At 53.2% G+C, this 19,016-nt stretch overlaps 5 protein-coding genes across 5 annotated transcripts; 4 read left to right on the top strand and 1 right to left on the bottom strand.

Moving 5' to 3' along the window:
* Positions 1–4,688: 4,688 nt before the first annotated feature.
* LRP88_07072 (signal transduction histidine kinase) lies at positions 4,689–5,302 on the top strand (the record flags this gene model as incomplete). The annotated part of the gene is made up of 3 exons (XM_083243609.1): positions 4,689–4,712; positions 4,771–4,928; positions 5,038–5,302. 3 exons carry the CDS (start codon positions 4,689–4,691, stop codon positions 5,300–5,302), a joined length of 447 nt encoding a protein of 148 aa, XP_083100833.1.
* A 1,594-nt stretch (positions 5,303–6,896) lies between these two features.
* Positions 6,897–7,256, top strand: LRP88_07071 (kinase A anchor protein; the record flags this gene model as incomplete). Its single annotated transcript, XM_083243608.1, has 1 exon — positions 6,897–7,256. One exon carries the CDS (start codon positions 6,897–6,899, stop codon positions 7,254–7,256), a length of 360 nt encoding a protein of 119 aa, XP_083100832.1.
* Positions 7,257–7,934: 678 nt separating this feature from the next.
* Positions 7,935–9,447, top strand: LRP88_07070 (uncharacterized protein; the record flags this gene model as incomplete). Its single annotated transcript, XM_083243607.1, has 3 exons — positions 7,935–8,679; positions 8,731–8,940; positions 8,990–9,447. 3 exons carry the CDS (start codon positions 7,935–7,937, stop codon positions 9,445–9,447), a joined length of 1,413 nt encoding a protein of 470 aa, XP_083100831.1.
* Positions 9,448–11,038: 1,591 nt separating this feature from the next.
* On the top strand, positions 11,039–11,830 carry LRP88_07069 (uncharacterized protein; the record flags this gene model as incomplete). Its single annotated transcript, XM_083243606.1, has 1 exon — positions 11,039–11,830. The coding sequence occupies one exon, from the start codon at positions 11,039–11,041 to the stop codon at positions 11,828–11,830; it is 792 nt and encodes a 263-aa protein (XP_083100830.1).
* Positions 11,831–13,264: 1,434 nt separating this feature from the next.
* Positions 13,265–18,283, bottom strand: LRP88_07068 (uncharacterized protein; the record flags this gene model as incomplete). Its single annotated transcript, XM_083243605.1, has 6 exons — positions 13,265–15,177; positions 15,230–15,383; positions 15,731–17,167; positions 17,220–17,892; positions 17,952–18,201; positions 18,250–18,283. The coding sequence occupies 6 exons, from the start codon at positions 18,281–18,283 to the stop codon at positions 13,265–13,267; spliced, it is 4,461 nt and encodes a 1,486-aa protein (XP_083100829.1).
* Positions 18,284–19,016: the final 733 nt, after the last annotated feature.

Raw genomic sequence — 19,016 nt, 5'->3', positions numbered from 1 at the left:
TCTCCGCTTCTCTTTGATCTCTTTGTGATCCATTACCCGAGGCGAGGGCGCTTAACCCGTGCAAGGCAAGTCTTGCATTGCATGCCCGTGCTACATGCTTCCCGGGAAATGGGTCATTGGTGGTTCGACAGTGATGTCGATGCTGGTGATGCTGACGACCCTGTCCTCCTGTTCGACCCTACTTTATCAAGATACAGCCGAACATTGCCGTTTTGTCGCTGATGCCCTGTGATGTGACACAGCAGTCATCTTACATCGACGCATGTCTGCTCGAGTCTGCGGCTGCGAAACTTGTGCGTCATAGGCTGCACCAGTTTGCGGTGAGGACTAGACAGACTGCGAGTGGAGTCGACGTGCGGCTTGCATTGTTAGGACAATGCCTAACTGATGGTCAATATCAAAAGTGCTGTTTGCAACAGCGTGTGTGCAGGCGACGCTCAAGAATAAGACCCTTTGCAGATCCCACGTTGTTGGGACGTCTCATAAAACAGAAGCCCGACTTCAAGGGTGATATGTAAACTCAGACGGACCCAATATCTGGGCCTAGGAGCACCAGTCAATGTGAGACCACAACAATCCCGGCACCGGTACGGCAAACGTGAAGTGGCTGTGTGCGAGTTCAAACCTCGATTCTGTCTCCAAGCTTACCGAGCGGGATGATGCCAAGAGCGTCGCCCCTCCACACTATTGTGTCGGTACAGCACGTGCCGCTTCAGCTGTCACCCGGCCAAGGAGATTACCAAGTTGGTATTTCGAGTCAGATCACCCAGAGACAATCTGAAGCAGTCATAGTGCCGAGGAAATGGTAGGTGGTATTCCAGCATCCCAAAGGTTCCTGAAGCGCCTGGGTGTAGCCCCTGCCAACAAGCCATCGAGGAAGTTAGGGACCCCGCCATCAGGCCGTGCACGAGGGGTGAGTGAGGGGTGCTGAACGGGGCCCGTCAAGCTGTGAGATTTGATCAACGGACCCTGCATCAGGACATGAGAAGGGAAACGGCCAGGACTTAACGGAAGCCAGCGCCAACAACAAGTAGAGTGTGACGGAGAAAATGCCGCACAATGCTTGCCCGTCCCGTCAGTTTTGGCAAGCCTCGTGATGGTTGGTGCAGAGGTGGTGCTTGGCTTCGACAGGTGCCAAAAAGGATGCGACAGCTTGGAGCTCGAGGGGTCTGGTCAAGTGGGAGATGCTGTGTGGGGTGCTCTGGTGGCGTCTTCGGGTTTACTTTTCTCGAATTCAACCGGGCGGTGGGCTGTGGACCAACGGGAACGAGACGCGGCGTTGAGCTGCGGTGTCCTGGGACTTGACCGCGAAGTCCAAGGCCTGCAGGCAGATAGAACCTTCCGCTCCGTTGGCACGGACAGCCGGAGCTATAACAGAGACCAGGGGGAGGCTCTGGAGTCTCGCGGTCGAAACAATCTCGAAATCTTGCGGCCGAGACCGTCGATCATATCCAGGCTGGGCCATGCCAACACTCCAGCATGTGGACCGGTGACTCGGTGAGCTCTGTCATGGATTGGGATTCGGCGGAGGGAAGAACATGGTGGGAATGATGACATGTTGGGCCTTCAGCATTCGGCAAGGGCCTGCTCGCTGTGCTCGAATAACCGCCAAGTATCATGTCTTGACCAGTGGTGGGAGCACTATCGAAGTTGCAGGGTCGGAAAGAAATGAGGAAGCAGGGCTGAGTGGAACCTCGAATAGAGACGACATGTGGGCACGGCGAGAGATTGCCGGCTCTCGGGCGACGGATGATTATGTGGATGACCCGGAACGACGTTGGAGTTATGAGGCTGGGGACAGGGCGAGTTGGTAAAGCTTGCACGTATGGATGGATGACTTTGGAGTTTGAGCTGCACGTGATAGAAAGCAAAGCTAGAGGTTGAAGTTGTATGTGGAAAGTACAAGCCGGTTAACTCCTTCCACGTTATTGGAGGTACCTTGGAGGAGATTAGGCTGTCGTGAAATGGAGTTTGGGGATCAGCCCAAATCCCGGGAATAGACCGCCTCGAAAAACGAGATAGTAGTGGAGGTAAGGCAAGATGCTAACTTCCGATAGCTCACTCCGTTTTCAAGGTCGTTCTGGGTATGGAGACGAGCCGAGAGGGTCAATCATGGAGTCTCGCTTGACAATAGCCAGGTCTCTTGGCTCTCTCTCAGCCGCCCAAACAGGAGATACCCAACATCAAATCGGAGTCAAACCGAGGGACAAGTCATAAAGTTGCCTGACTCTTGCTTCTGGCAGTACTGTACCTAGCATTGTTTTCGCGCAGTGGTCAGTGACCGTGTCTTGCTGGTGGTACATAGTTCGAGACTAGCGGGAGAATGCTTCTGCGCTAGGCGGACGCGGTATTGAGCCCCGGAGAACCAGAACAAAAAGTCGTTCGTTCAAGGGGCCCGTGGTCAGGGTAGTGCTGTTGGGATAATTAAGCGGTGACATTTTGGTTATGAGCCTTGCGGGAAGAGCTCAGGGGAGGAATGCTGGATTGCTTGTCTGCTTCCACGGGACAGACTCTCGTGGTCAACCAAGACTAAGCTGTCGCGTGGCACAGGCATGGCACTGACGGGATAGAAGACTGGCGCGAGGCTTGAAGCAGGGGGGCACCCTGGAACGCGTCACGCTCTGTATATGGAGATGGGGATGGGGATGGGGGATAGAGGACAACGGCCGACGAGGATGGCCTCAACCTCAGCCTGGGCTGGACTGGGCTGGCAGCGTCATCCGGCAAAGATTGTAGAACGGCAAATCACAATCTATCCTCTCGTTGTCTCTCCCTCCCGATGATAGCTCAAAGAAGCCCCAGTTGCATAACCGAAGATCCTTTTCTGTTTGGGAATGGCGTCCCCCGTTCGAAGCCGTGGAATCTAGGCGCGTCCTGTCCTGTCCTGTGCGTGCTGTCTGTCGGATCCAATGATGCAACCGCTGCCCCTCCCCATTTTTTTTCTCTCTTCTTCTCTTCTTTTGTCCATGTGGGTTCTCCCACAAAACAACGACGTAATCGGCAGGGCCCCCTCCACGACTGGGGACCTGCCTGGGGCTCACGTACAGGAGGCAGGTAGAGGTAGGTACTTCTCGCCAGAATAGGTCCACGTCGTTGTCGGCAATAGCCCCCGTACACCGAGTGCGAGCGAGCTTGATTCCAGTGATCTACCTACTTCCACTGTCTGCCTCCCCTTCCTCTCTCTCCTCCTCTTCTCCGTAGCCTTACACCCATCTTGAGCATCCCCTACGGCCTCGTCTCCTTCCACCGCTGTACCGGACGTTTTGTCGCGCACGCATTCCTGGTGTCCCTGTACCTCCGGCGCTATATTCAGCCACTGTCGTCAGTCGTACCAGAACAGCCCGCTTCGGGATCTCCCGCAGAGCACACAACCTGAACTCAAGACGACACAACTTTTTAGTGACCACGCGCTCGGTCGATAGCTGCACTGCGCTACACACGCAACCAAGGGCTCGCAGTCGCAGAGCACACAAAGGCAAAGGGACACGGACTGAGTCAAGGGACGGGTGAGAAAAGGAATCTCCAGCCTTCCCACTCAGCTGCTGCACTCACTGCACCTCTCACCCGCGCTCAACGTTCGTTGGGAATCCAATCCTACCACCCCAGGTCCATCCATAAACCCACTCGAGGTAAGGAACATGTCTCTCCTCCGCATTCAGGGCAGAAATTCCCGTCCTTTATGTCATTCTGCTTGTCATTGCTCGTCTTTGTTTTGTTCCGGCACGGCAGCTTCTTGACTTGAATTTTCACACCTCCATGGATCCCGCCAACACTAAAACACCATCCACCCATGGCATCCCCTCCCTCGCGTGGTCCCCAACCGACATTGGATCCTGCAGCCGCCGCTGCTGCTGCCGTTGCCACCAGTTGACAAGCACCGTCGATGGCTCAAGGTCCACGGACGCCCTGCGTCAGCTAAGGCACTTCAACCCCACTCGACATGGCTCGCTGGCCTGCTCCGAGCCTTGAGGGCTCTTGGATGGATTCGGATGGACCCCCCATGGCTAGCCCCTCATCCATGAGTTGACTGCCCACATACCAGCAGCCGACATCACAATATCACACACATCTCAACCGCCGCCTTCACCACTACCACCGAACCACACGGTCAGAAACACCCTCAAGCCATATCTCAGCCTCCCTAGGCCAAGGGCCCAGCTTGTCGTATTCACTCAACCGTTACCCAAGCCGAGGGTTGTCATCACTTCTCTCCGCAGACTCCATACACCTTGCTCATCACGCAGCTCTTCCACCCGAGCTCAAGGTCCACGATCTGCACCAGGTACACACAACTCTCTGAATAGTCTTAAACGACTCGTCCGTGATGGCTTGCTGCCGCCCTGACAGCAAGCGTCACTTCCGCGCCATTTGAAACCCCCCCGCCAGCCACTCAAATGTTGTTCAGTGCAGCCAAGCCGTCCCAACTCGGTCTTGAGCGCCGCCGACTCTCACCATCTTCTTCCTTTCAACTGGCTCCAACCCGGACCCCGGCTGTCTCATTTGCACCACTCTTTTGTTCTTGTCGTCGGCTCCTCTGACCTTCATCTCAGGTCTCTCCCTCTCCACCCGTGGATCGTTATCCTCCGCCGGCCCCACGCTGTTGTTCCGGAGCTTCTAGCACGGTTCCTCTCCATTCACGTCAATATACCCCTCCTTCATAGGAACACATAGAGATACCCGCCAACAAAATGTCACCAGCTGAGGATAATAAGGTATGTGGACTCTGTTCCAAGATTGAGTCCCAGCGCAGTCCCTGACAAGCCAATACAGCTCAACGAGGGCTCTGACCTCGGCGACGGTGTTGACATGGTTACCTTTAGCCAGATTCTTGAGATGGACGATCCCGATGACCATGATTTCAGTTCATCTATTGTCTTTGGCTTCTTTGAGCAGGCCGAAGAGACGTTCACTCAAATCGACGAAGCTTTGTGAGTTTTAAATCACCATTTGCTAGGCTTTTGGCTTGCACATGGTTGACATCCATGCTTGGACGCGCGAGGCCATGGCTAACCACTTGTCTTCCGGTGTTGCCAACAGGGAGAAGAGAGACCTTGACAACCTGTCTTCCCTGGGCCACTTCCTAAAGGGCTCATCGGCGACGCTAGGACTCGTCAAGGTCAGAGACGGCTGTGAAAAGATTCAACGATACGGAAAGCATGAGAATGTTGACGGAACCCCCGAACCCGACGAACAGATTTGCCTCGCGGGCATCCAGGCAGCCTTCGATGCTGTCAAGAAGGATTACGCCGAGGTCGAGAAAGCTTTAAGAAAATATTACGAGGGGCTCGAGAAGAATGACTAAAGCAGCAACATTTTCACATGGAGATGTTGGAAAGAGACGAGTGGCATTCGCGAGATTAGTATCGGGGCAGCAACTGGTTCAGGACGCAACGTTCCACCCAAGAACCTCTGCCCATGTCTTTGGAGTGGATGATTTCGATTCGACAAACGGCTCGTTGTGTTGAAGAGCAAGGGGAAGAAAAGGTTGAGGGTGATTTGAGGCAGATACCCCTGCCATTGAAGAGGCTTGAGACTCGGCGTGGCAGACCAAGTCAAGGAAGGATAAGGAGAGGCATTGCACAGACGGCGCAGAAAAGGGCCAGGGTGCCCCGCGATGAATTGAACAACTATTTCAGAAGATATACTTGTGACAGATGGCAATGGCCTTGTACGTAGCAGTCTTCACCCAGCCCCTTTCGGCCGTCATGACAAGATTGATGTTGGATAACTACTTGTCAGTATCACGAGGGTGGTATTTTTCCACGGTTCCTACTCGGGGTCATAAGAACGTGGCTGGCAGTCTTGTATAAGTTGGGTTCAGGATGATGATGTTGACTGTTCACAGTTATTAACAGACATCAAGATGGTAGGCCATGAATTCAGAAGTCTCTGGATGGGCGCCCTGTTGCTGAACGCTGTCAAAGCCCGCCCAAGCTCAAGCAATTGTGGGGTATGCTCCCTGACAGCTTACCAACGGTGGACAAATTGGGTCAGCCTTTCACAACACCAAGACCTGACATCATCCCAACGGTCAGCGTGACCCTAACCGACACCGGGTACGGCGTGTGCGACTATCGAGCTTCATTGTACAGCATCAAGTACATGGAAGGTACGTCAATATCTGTTTTCAGTGTCTCCTATGACGATTGTCCCGTGAAAGGTTTTGGCTTGCGGGACCACATGTCGGTTACATCAAACGATACTCCAGATCTACTATCGAGGGGGGAGATATTTTCAGTTTTCTGCCGTTGGATGCGGATTTTCTTTCGTTCTCTCTTCTTTGCTTAACGTGATCCTAAGCTAAACAGAAGCCTTGGATATTTGAGGCTAACATATGTAGGCAGACAAACTTGGACTAGACTCTCACAGCTGAAGGCTCGATCTGTCTTTTTCATCTTACCCTCACTTTCATCCAGAGTACCGGGTATACAAACTTGGTTCAAGGCCAACAAGTCTGTTCCCTGAGCCCTCGGGAAGCCTTTCGCTGAAGGAACAAAACGCGACTCCTTTGATCGAGCCGTTTAACAATGCCGCCTAAGCCAGTCAGGGCAGCTCCAACACACTTTGTGTGTATACCACTGGCAAGTCCGCAGCTGTCCAGGAGCTTGGCTGCATTCAAAGCAGATGTCACCAGCCCCATGAGTTTCGGGGTGCCGCCGGATGCAGTCCGCCCTCTAGGCACGATGCATTTGACCCTGGGTGTCATGAGCTTGAAGGATGATAGCATCGAACAAGCTACAGAGGTCTTGAAAAGCCTGCGGCTACGAGAAATGCTTTCCAGTGTCAGGAACGCCTTTCTTCAAAGTAAAGCTGTCCAGATGGGTCTTGCTTCTGCAGAGAACAGCTCTACTACTGGAGAGGGACCGCTTTCCATAACACTCCAAGGTTTACAAGCTATGCAAACACTAGCCAAGACTTCCGTCCTATACGCACCCCCTGTTGATACGGACGGAATACTCTACAGGTTCTGCGAGCAGATAAAGAACACGTTTCAAGAGGCCGGACTCATGGCTGAGGAGAACCGTCCGCTGCTGCTCCACGCAACTGTCATCAACACCATCTACGTCAAGAATGGGCGGGGACGGCGACGCGAGAAGCTGACCATTGACGCGCAGGATATGGTCAGTCGGTACGACGACTACGTCTGGATGGAGAATATGCCTCTCGAAAAGGTGACGCTGTGTCGGATGGGCGCAAAGAAGATTGAGGGGACGGATGACGAGGCGTACGAGGTTGAGGCCGAGGTCGAGTTTTAAGCTGTAGCCTGGCGGCTTTAGAGGCACATCCGAGATTGAATTTATCAGCATCTAGCCACGGTGGTGTTGAAGACACATGAGCCTTTTGATTTTTCATCTCATTACTATTTCCATATCACGGGAGCCTAGTTGCGGTTGCGCGTAAGATTGGCCGCAGCAAGGCAGCAAGAAATTGATCTGATATCGATTGGTCGATATTTTGATCGAAAGTGAGCTCAATTAAATGTTAATCCTTTGAAAGCAGCAGCCTCTTGATTTGAACAATGCGCATAATTCTTTTCAACGTTGCAATGTATCACAAATTCGTCCATGATAGCGGGAGATAGGCCGGCCGCCACGGCCGCTAAAATCCCCGGGGTTCCGGGGGCCTTCAGTGGGCAGCGGCCTTGAGCTTGTCGCCCGACGGAGGTTACGTGATGATTTGACTATGCTTCAGCTCCTCCAGGCACCGACTCAACAGCGGACGTCATCAACGGCGCACACCCCCGTCAACGTCTCATAACCCCTGGATTGTTTTATCCTTCATACAATCGTTTCCACTACGTGTACTTGACGACTGCAACCATGCGGAACCAGCTTCGCCTGGCCTCCGACTCAGCCACCAGAACGACTTGACGATCCTCCAGCCGCCCGTCATAAGCCTAGTCATCCCCTCCGCAGCTCCGCCTCCTCACGACCATGAACACCTCTGAGAAACGCCGCCCTGGGCCCGGCAACTCTTCCGCCCACACCCTGCGCACCGGCGTATCGAATCCCAACCGAAACAGCATGCCCGCCCTGCCCCCACGAGCCGCCATGGCAGCAAACACCGTCTCGAGCCCCGAAGAGACCATCGAGGGCGGCGCGCCGCTGACGGAACGCAAAGAGAAGGATGCTACTGCTACGAGGAGCGGTAGTATCAAGGATAAAGACCGCGAGAAAGAGCGCAAGGAGCGGAGGGAAAAGCGGGAGAAGAAGGAAAGAGATCGCGAGCTCGAGGCCACCCTCAAGGAAAAGGACGAAAAGATTGCATATCTAGAAAAAGAAATGGGCATAATGGAGCGCGAGTTCCACCGCGAGCTGGACAAGCTGAGCCAGAACGAGAGCGAGACGGCCACCTTCTGGCAGGCCAAGCATAGTGCGCTCAACCAGCAGTTCCTGCGGACCGACACGGAGCTGCGGCTGCTGCGCGCCGAGGTCGAGGTGAGGGAGGGCGAGCGGGAGGAGCTCCGCGAGGGATGGGAAGTTCTGCGGCGGGAGCTCAAGGAACGGGATAATGAGATTCGGGGGCTGAGGGGACAGGTGAGAGGGTTGAAGGAGTGGGTGAGCAACAGCACACGGACAGATGGACAGACTTGCGATGAGGTTTTTGGGGATGGGATGGCGAGGTTGGGCAATGGCCTGCAGAATTGGGTCATTGTCAACTTTCGCAAGGCCAAGATAAGTGAGTGGCGCTTGCTGTTACTGATATGGGTAGTTTACTAATTCCTGGCAGAGCTAGACGAGCTGGACGAGGCGACCCTGGCCGAGATTAACGACCTCGTGCCCATGTACGAAGACCTGGCATCAACAGCCAAGGTGCACCTCTTACAGTCCATTGTATCGAGGATCTTGGTCGAGATGGTGTTTGACGCCTACTTTGTTGGTCTCTCGAGTGAACAGACTCAGCAGTTTCGACAGATGGAGAAGATGCTATACTCATATGGTTCGTCTTCCCCAGCATCCCGGAGCTCAATGCTTACTTGTTCATGTAGCATCTTCTGATGAAGCTATTAACCAGTGGCGCTCATCAACCCTCGCCTTGCTTCGTCGAGATTCGACAGCTCTTGACGAGTCGATTTCATCACTTACTGAAGCTGTACTCGCCCGAATCACACGCCTTCTAGATGCCCTGTGTGGCACATCGCCATCTGAAGCGCGTGACAGCGGACTACGTGTTCTTGTAAACAACTCCATCGAGCTGGCACGCCTACTCGTGGTTCAAAAAGCAGTACTTCGCGTGCACATGCCAGCGGTGTTGCCTCATCAGCGGGTCATGTTTGAGCCCGAGACGATGGAGGACCTAGGCGGCGAGGATGAAGAGGCATTGGCAGAGAGAGAGATTTGCTGCGTTGCATTCCCCGGCGTGATCAAGCACGGCGACGAGAATGGCGGACACTTGCAGTTCCGGAATATCATTGTCAAGGCGAGGGTGCTGTGTAGCCCTGAGTAGGACATCATGTTGGATCACATGAGCTCCTCGTCGGCTGCTTTACTTTAAAGGCTGATACCTCCTGTTATGGAGAAACTGGATACAGCTTCTATCAGGACGGATGAGTTCCTGAGATGGATTTACTTATACCCCAGATGTTGTGATCTAGAGTCACAACTGATATACAGATTATCAAGAGTTGGTTAAAGAGATGATATCCACGAATTACAAAGCTTGGCCTGAGACATGGCTCGAATTGGCCATTTGCATCATCACATAGCTACAGAGCAAGATTACGACACCATATCATGACCGTATGAGATTCAATTGGTCTAACCCTGAATATCCCACATCAAAAGAGCTCTCCCATTGTACCACCGCACCGTTCGGCATGTCCGTCTACCGTTGCACAGGCACCTTCTCTGTCGGGCAATGGATTGGCATTGCATTTTGCATCCGTCAGAGCCCATGTCCCGTCGCCACCATAGGGCTGAGGACGGCGCCCTGTTCCCCACAATATCCCATGCAACAACGGCCAGCGCAGCATTCCCTCTTTTGCATTCACGGTCGGGGGAGATGGCTCTTGTTGGAAAGATGTAATCTGCTGTAGCCTGCTTGGCGGGTGGAGGAGATGGGGACTCGGAGCCGAGGGTGCAGTGGAAGTGGGATGGGTATCGCGGTGCGAGTACTCGCATGTACCTCGGAGGACAAAGACACTCTTGATTCAAGGCCGGCTTTGATATCGTCTCGATTCTCTGGACATGAACGAGTCTAGCTCTATTCGTCGATTAGCATCCTTCACATCCAACTCATCCAACTCCAATGTCCAAACCTCGTCAAAAAAGGGAGCCATCTGACAACCACCCCACGTCAACAGAGCAGGGTCATTCCACACCAAACCCCGATATTGGCAGAAGCATCTGATCCTTGACCACCACGTCTGTGACCCCATTTTGAGCCTCAACCCTCTCGCTTTTCGGGGTCTCTTCGACTCCCCCGCTCGATATCCTTGCCCCCCCTTTGACGCCAGAAGAAGCTTCGTGTAGTGTCTTGTGACGCATCCCTCCATACTGCCCGGGCGACAGAACGTTTCGTTAGCCACATTGACACCACCGAGTTGGGGATGGTGACACACGCCGCATATTCTTTCTCAGTAGAGGTATCATCCTCCGTAATCGTTCACCCGAACCATCTTCATGCACGTCGTTGACCCTTGTCTTTCACTGCATTCGCTGTCGTTTTTGGTGTGTCGCCGTTCACCATTTTTGGGGGCCGGCGGCCGATGGTTCGTCAAGAAGAGTCGTCAAATGTTTTCGTCGAAGGAGGTCCTTTTTCGTAATAGGCCTTGTTGGTGCTGACGCTCGGCGTTGTTAGCAGCAGAGGGGGATAAGTAGATTGACTTTCCCATTCTCATCCCGCTTGCTTCTTTTTCCCCCTTAGACTCAAACCCCTTCGTGGTCTGGAGAGCCAAAGCATCGTCGTTGTCTTGTTGGTATTGCAGCTGGTCTGCTCACTCGGGTACCGCTTCCGTGTGCCTGCACTTGCTGTCATTCATCATCGTGAGACGAACGACATACCTCAAATTCTTGTTGCCCCCTTTCTTCTCTCCAACATGGTTGCTTCTGACCTCTGCGCCGATGTGAATGACTTCCTCGGTGAATTCAACGCCCAGAAGGGTATGCAACTCACACGAGATGCTTTCCCTGCCGTCCCCGCAAGCCATTATCCTCCCAGTCTGATGCTCTCGGATCAAGCCACTGCCTTATCCTCTCCCCGCAGCTTCAACAGGTCCATCAGGAGCAATTCAACATACATGTCGTCTTGCTTCCAAACCAACACCTCCATCTCCACTGCCCCTCCCCCTCACGGTCCTCCTCCACTACATCGTCAACGTCCATCCCTACCCACGGCATCCCTCCTCGTCTGCGAGTTCGTTGGGTTCCAAGCATGTGACGCCCTCTTTGACCCTGACGATGAGGAGAGCTGGATCTCACACATTGTCGACCACCACCTGAACAACATCCTTCCCCGGGTCAGCATGTGCTGGTTCTGCAACGACGTACCGCGCTTCAAGGCCGTTTCGAAGAGTCGTGAGGATCGCGAGGTGTGCTTTCGGGAGCGCATGAGCCATATCGCTTGGCATTTTCGTAATGGTTGTTCAAGGGAGCAGATGCGGCCTGACTTTTTCTTTCTCGACCATGTTCATCAACACGGGTTGATCTCTGAGGAGGTGTTCCAGTGGGCAAAGAGGTTTCATGAGGTTCCGCAGATTCCAAATCTATATCCTGCCGGTTGGCGACCAGGTCAACAGGAAGAAGTTGTGGTTCAAGCCGAGGTTGGTCGTTCGCATCGTCGTCATCACCGGTCCGGTCGAGATCGCGGTCCGCAGGAATATTACCGGTAACCCCCCCCGGTGGCTCTTATACGTTTCACGTTAATGGTCCGTCGTCGATCCGGGGCCGATGCCCACTTATTCTCCATCCGGCGGAGTTCCGTCTCGGCCGGGTTTCGGTCTCGGAACCGGGGGTCGGTGCCCGGCAACTCATCACGTTATGGTTTTCAATCAAGCAGGCATGATTCTCGTTTACGTTTCATCATTTCATCGATTCGTCGCGTTCATCCTGGAGTTCCCGTGGTCTGGGTGGCATTTCATTCGGTCGAGGGGATCTACCAAGGTTAGTGCCCGGCATTCCGGGATACATGGAGAAGGCATGGGAAGGGCAGAATGATTTATGGTATCATCCAAAGATTATGTCAAACGGCGGAGGTTTCGGTTCAAGCATATCAGCGATATTTCATAACGAGTCTGGCTATTGGGTATGGACGGGGAGGCTGCCTGGAGGGACGGAGGTCGCAGGCCTTGTTACGTTCGGTGGGGAGAAGGGAGGGAAAAGAAAGGACAAGAGAAAAGGAGAAGGGCTAGGCAGCAGTAAGAGAGGGCTGATGATTTCTTCCTTGGCCGGTCTTTGCTTATTTATTCGGCCGAGACGGAGGAACTGACACGGGGCTTGGGAATCATGCTGACTTGGAAAGAGAAATGAAACACAGGATGAAGACAGAGCTTGATTTTCTGAAACAGAAGAACATCTATCTCATTTTATTATTTATATAAGAAATTTTCCCTCTCCCAACCGATCATGTGTCGTCACCGTGGTTCATAGGGCTACCCTCGCCTCATTCATGGGCTTACATGGACCGCTGCCCAAACAGAGCTTCGCCTCACTACCTAACCCAACCACACAGACATCTTTCTTACCTTGGACCAATGCCATTCAAGGATCAAGGGTATTGGTTTCAGACGTCAAGCAGAAGGTCGACTCTTGATGTTGTCACGAGATGACTCAAAGCGGAGCTTGGACGGCAAGCCGATTGGAGCCAGCGAATTAAACGAGTCATTGCAAGGGGTGAGTCACGCACTATGAGTATTGATGCTATTTTTTCATGGTATACTTGGTATTTTTGAATCGTATTTTTCGTGGTGTTTTGGAAGATGATGGGAACTTTGATCCAATCATTTGGTGAGGGTTGACAGCCCTGCGAAAGTGCAGTCGTGATGGGACTTGGATTCGCCTGGGTTGGTAGATTAGCGTTACAGTAGGGCTTGTCTATCACAGATGAGTTATCCTGGGGCGAAGAAACAAAACACCTTCTTCTTGTCTCAGTCATACGTCCCTCTGTCTGCCCTGTCAAGTGACGTCTTTGTCCACCCCCAACTGACTCTCTGACACATTCCGCATGCACCTCACCAGTCACTACTTGGTCTCAAATCCATGCATAATCTACAAACCGAGGGTATCCTAGTGTCCAAATGTTACATAGTCATCCATGTTGTACATACTCATCGCCGAGGCCCATGCTTGCCCATCAGCCTCAACCTCTGCCTCCGCGCCGGCCCAAACAGCGGCCGGTAATACACATGAGGCGTTCTCTCTCCCCTCGGGTGATGCCCCAGCAGGGTCTTGTCGACATTTCTGTACCGAACTTCATACTTGACCCACCGCTCCAGGCCGGGGATATGGATGCCCAGCGACGGTAGCGCCAGTAGCGTCAACGTAGTTGTCACATGCTGCGAGTAGTGATCCCTCTCGCGTTCCACGCCGTACAGAGCCGGCAAGGAATATCGGATCTTGCCCGGTGCGTAATGCTTAAGCAGCTTTTCAAGCCGAGCCCTTCGCATGGGGGGTAGCGCCTTACGGAAAGCCTTGGCATACTCTGCTCGGTAAGGCTGCACCAGGAATACAGGGCGATTATTGTATCCAATTCGAACCCAGTAGCGGCCATCAAACATCTTGGATCTCTTCCAGCCCATGATGCGGGACCCAGGGTTGGCCTCGGCAATCTCCTTGGCCTCCTCCTTGTCGAAGCGAACACGATGGTCCAGAACCCCGAACAGCTTCGCCATAGGTAGAGGTTGATTGGATGTGTAAGGAGCTCGAGAGAGGAACCACTTGACCGAGTTTCCTTGTACTATCGGATCAAACAAGACGCCGGACATGGCAAAGGCTTTTGGGGGTGATGGGCTCGGGTTGGGAGCCAGATCAGGGATGAGTCGATTCACGACGTTGTCGAGGTTGGCCAAAGGCGGCAAATGATACTCGGGAGTGACAAAGTCTATCAGCTTCCGAACTGCGATAGCCATGATGAGTCTCCGATGCTCCTTTCGAAGCTCATTGTCTGGGTTCAATGATCGCCTTTTGCGCCGTCCCTTGAAGGAGCGTGAGTTGGGAAACTGAATCAACAAAGTTCCTGCATTGGGGTCGAAATCCTTGATGATGGCTTCTCGCACGAGATAGCGATGCGCTTCAGCTTCTTCAAACTTTGTTCTTCGCTTTGCCCGTTCGGCCAAGGCCAAGATGGCGGGCTTCTGCAGGGCTTTCGGGAGCTCATGATTCCGAACTAGGTACCTGATGGCATTCCGTGTCGTCAGAGTAGGGTCCTTGTTGGTCCGGTCTTCGACCCAGGGGATCTTGTTTGCCTCGCAGGTGGCGATGAGCCTATCCTTGTCAAACTCAAGCAGCGGCCGGTAGATCGTGACACCGCCATCTTCGATCTCCAGCGGTTTGAGATAGGGCTCGTGAGGTTCCTTTTCCATGGGATTGTGCCCAGGATATCGGTCAACAAGTTCTGTTCCACCAAAGCGTTTGAGACCGTTCCGTGGCTCGGCCATCTTCTCATCTCGAAAGATGGATCGCAGGCGCTTCATTTCCCGTATAGGCGGCTTAAAACTGAGAAAAGGGTAGTCTTGGCGCTGGTCATCGATCAAACCGCTCTTGTATACGCCGTGCATGTCGTAACACTCGGGGATCGAGTTTGCCTCCCGTATCCCCTGCAGCCCTCGATATCCATGTCCTCCAAGCAATCGCATTAGAACCGTCTCGTATTGGTCGTCTCGATGATGCGCAAAGAAGAGACTCGTAGCGCCCAAATAGTTGCAGTGGTTCCCGAGAGCGCGATATCGATACGTTCGAGCTAGTCCCTCAAGGTTCGGGAGCTTGCGAGGATCGAGGCCATTGCGTTTCTCCTCCTTCCAGGCGAGTGCCGTGACGGTGGTCTTGAGGTCGAGCTTCCTCAGCTCCTTTGCAACCTGTATAGCCTCTTCGGTACTCTCATCGCGCAGTCTATGATCGATAACGACTGCAAGGGCGCCGTGGGCGGGATTGTCGGCGATCTTTGCGTGGCGGAAGGTCTGGAGCATGCGGGAAGTGAGAAAGGCCAGGGCCATGGAATCAACCCCTCCGCTGATAGCCAGGACTAGCCCGTGGATCAGTACAGTTACTCAATTAGACGCCGTGGAGCAACATACCTACGCGCTGAGGCCTGGCAGACCGAGCCGCGGGGAATCGCGGCCGGCACACAGCTTCGACGGCATCCCTAAATTCGGCGATGGAGATGGGCCGAGGGGCATGGTGAAAGACGCGAGCTGCCGTAGTCATTCCATCATATTCCTCGGGGGAGCTCTGGGCCGTGATTGGCCATTCGAGAAAACAATTGGTTCGGACTGAGAGTGTGAAGCTGAAGATGTTGGTTTAAAAAAAATGTGGTGATCTCGGAATTGGAGGTTGGCCCGGTTGGGTTTGCGAATCCCGGCGGGAGCTGCATGGTGGGGCCGCTGCAATGCTAGTGCTCATCCACTATCACCACAGGCTATCATGACTTCTTCCTCTTCCACGGGGCTTTCTCAGATCTATCTATTCATCAATGTCCTATATAACTACAGTTCTCATATGCCTTTCCACTCCAAAGAGGAAGCTACATGAAAAGGACTTGACAGCGGAGTAAATGCGCTGCTATTCCCAACCAACACCTCAAAGCTCCCGCTCTCCATCAGCCAAGCACCCGACGTCTCGTCCCAGATACTCGTGGCATACTTGAGAGGGATGGTGATGTACGCCAACTTTGTCTCTCCAGCCGGAACAAAGATCTTGGTGAATCCCTTCAGTTCTTTGATGGGTCGTGAAACCTTGGACTCGCTGATCCGCTTCACATAGGCTTGGCAGGTCTCGCCGCCGTCTATGGTGGAAGTGTTGGTTACCGCGACTGAGATGTGTAACTGACTATCAAGACCGGATCCGTCCTTGGTTAATGTCAAGTGATTCAACTCGAAAGAAGCATACGAGAGGCCGTGCCCGAACGGCCATTGAACTGGTCGCTTGGTCTTTTCGTAGAAACGGTAGCCAACGTGGATATCCTCGGTGTAATAGCACCGTCCAGCCTCGGATCTGTAGCTGAGAAAAGCAGGCGTATCCTCAATATGCATTGGCCACGAAAGGGGTAGCTTTCCAGATGGACTTGTCTTGCCCAGTAGAACATCGGCGATGCTGTGGCCGCTCTCGTTGCCGCCGTACCACGTCTGCATCACAGCAGGAACTTCGTCCCATGGTCCCGAGACAGGAGTACCGGATTGGATAACGACGACAACGTTTCTGTTGACGGCACATACTCTTGATATCAACTCGGCCTGTCGTCCAGGGAGTCCAAATTCAGTACGATCTGAACCCTCCGACTCCCACTCAGGGCCCAAGCCAACAGAGAGCACGACTTGATCCACCGTCTTTGCCAGCTCCACGGCCTTGTCAAGATCCGACCCTTGATCGACGCAAGGGGCACAGCCAATTCGTACACCGCCCGCTCCAAAGACTGGTGCTCCAGCTTTGTTGAGGTTGGAGGTTGCAGCGCTGCCGAAATCCACTCTGAGACGGTACACCTTGCCAGCCTCGAGTTTAGTGTAGCCAATCTCTTCCACACTACCTGACCCAAAGAAGCTCTCTCCTCTTGTTTGTTTCTCTGCGTTGTCGACGATGAGTTTATCATCAAGGTATAACTTGGCGATACCGGCAACCGTGAGGCCAAATGCACACGTCTCGGCTTGCTCAACCATAAAGTCAGCTTCAATGGTAGCAAAGAGAACGTTGTCAGGGGTAGCAGCGTTGCTATAGTCGTAGAGAACAATGTTTGTGTCATCGAGCTCAAACGTTTCCAGCAGAGTGTGCTTGTCCTCCCATGGTGGTGAGCTGTAGATGCTCATCAAGAAATGGCCGAGTTTCCCGCTCTTTGGACTCCGGACTAGATCCCCCAGAACTGGCAGCATGTTGTAGATTCGACAGGCCTCGACATATTGCACTGGCTTTTCCAATTGGGCGTTTAGCCCCTCAAGGATGGATACTGAACGATAAGGGCGGAGTGACGCTGACCCTCCTCCGCAGAAAAAGGGTTTCTTGAGGCTGGGCCCAATGACTGCCACCTACCTACCGATTAGCATCAAGCGAGGAGTTGTGGAAAGCTACCAGACTTACACTCTTGGAGCTATTCAGAGGTAGAATGTTGCTTTCGTTTTTGAGAAGAACTATGCTTTCAGACCCCAACCTCCTCAAGACATCGCGGTCACTCGCAGAGTCAAGACAAACCTCGAGGCCTAACTCTGGGATCCCCGACTTTGAGCACCTCTCGATGAGCTTCAATACAGAAGATGCCCTCTGGTTGATTGCCTCATTGCTTATCTTGCCCACACTCATGGCAGTCGACACCTTCTTGCCTCTCCACTCCGTTGGGCCTGGCATCTCGAGGTCTAAGCCAGCATTGATGGCCTCGGCGGTCGAGTACGTTCCGAACCAGTCACTTAGGATGCACCCATCATAGTTCCACTCTCTTCGGACGATGTCTTGGAGTATCTCGGAGTTCTCGCACATGTGGAGGCCGTTGACCCTGTTGTACGCCGTCATGAGGGCCCAGGGATTGGCATCCCGAATAGCCAACTGAAAAGGGAGGAGATAGATTTCACGCAGCGCACGCTGACTAATGCGGCAGTCGACGAGAGTGCGCTCGTGTTCCATGTCATTCGCCACAAAGTGTTTTAGAGATGATGCGATGCCACCCTTTTGGGCGCTTGAGATTATGGCACCGGCCATGATGCCGCTAAGAAGGGGATCTTCAGAGAAGGACTCGAATCCTCGTCCACCCAGGGGGCTTCTACAAATTCAATTGCTTAGTAGCTCTCAATATTGAGTTGATAACAGTCGCTGACATACCTCTGGGTGTTGACCGTTGGCCCCAGCCAGACATGAGCGCTCTTAGCGTGACACTCCCGAGCTATCAAGTCTCCCGCCTCCTTCATCAGCTCCTTATTCCACGTCGCTCCCAGAGCCGTCCCACAAGGTAAACAGGCTGCAGGAACACTGTCAAAGAACTTGGTACCCCGAACGCCATTTGGGCCATCCGACATGCGAAGCTTGGGGATGTTGAGGCGTGGGATGCCAGCCGTGTGCCAAAAGTCAACACCTGTTGGTCTGTTAGTGAGGATAAAAGGATAGTACAGAGTGTTATTACCTGATAGCAAGGCTATCTTCTCGCTAGTAGTCATGTCTTGGAGAAGTTCCTCTCGAGACGGCATTGTAAAATGCAGGCTACCCATTGTGCGATGTGGCTGAGGGTACGAATAGGGGAGTGTGTGTTGAGGTGTGAACGAGTCCTTGTCATAGGCTATCAAGTAATGATCTAATCCACTAAGAAGTGCTCTTATTTGTGTAGACTGTGCAGTTTGAAGGCTCGAAGAAGGTGTAGTTGGTTCGGGCTAGTTCTGTCCGAAGCGGTGGGAGATGGAAGGGGTCACATTTTATCGAAAGGATTTCCAGACCTTGTGACTTGAAAATCAGGGAATCGTCTCAAGGGGTCCCCCACAGAAATTTTAATCATTTGCCTCAAATCGCCAGCACTTTCACTCGTGACATTGGTAGTGTAACTCCTAGCATGGTGTTGCTTGCCGACGCTCCCCGAACAGAGATCCACCATGGTACTAGGATCACGAAAGGCGATCTAAGAGCTCCCATTGGGCTGTCAGGGGGGTCAGAGAACGCTTGCCGACTCTCCCCGAGAAGTATGCTAGCTCAATTCACTGCTTGCCGACTCTCCTCGAACCAACTGAGCCAGGTTCTAGACCAACACTCGAGCTCACAAGACAGCATGATGCGAAAATCCAACCCGGGGGAGCTGGGGTAGCGGCAGCGGGGCCCCATATGTATGTTGTAGATATAATAGACGTTCTCCTGCACCTCCAGACGAGCATTCAGCACTCCAATCTTCAGCCAACTTCTCTA

Source organism: Fusarium phalaenopsidis (assembly GCF_050370095.1).
Source record: "Fusarium phalaenopsidis strain FUZ10S chromosome Unknown contig_32298, whole genome shotgun sequence".
Classification (NCBI taxonomy): Eukaryota; Fungi; Ascomycota; class Sordariomycetes; order Hypocreales; family Nectriaceae; genus Fusarium; species Fusarium phalaenopsidis.
The sequence above is the reverse complement of the archived record's forward strand: the minus strand, read 5'-3'. Positions and strand labels throughout refer to the sequence as shown.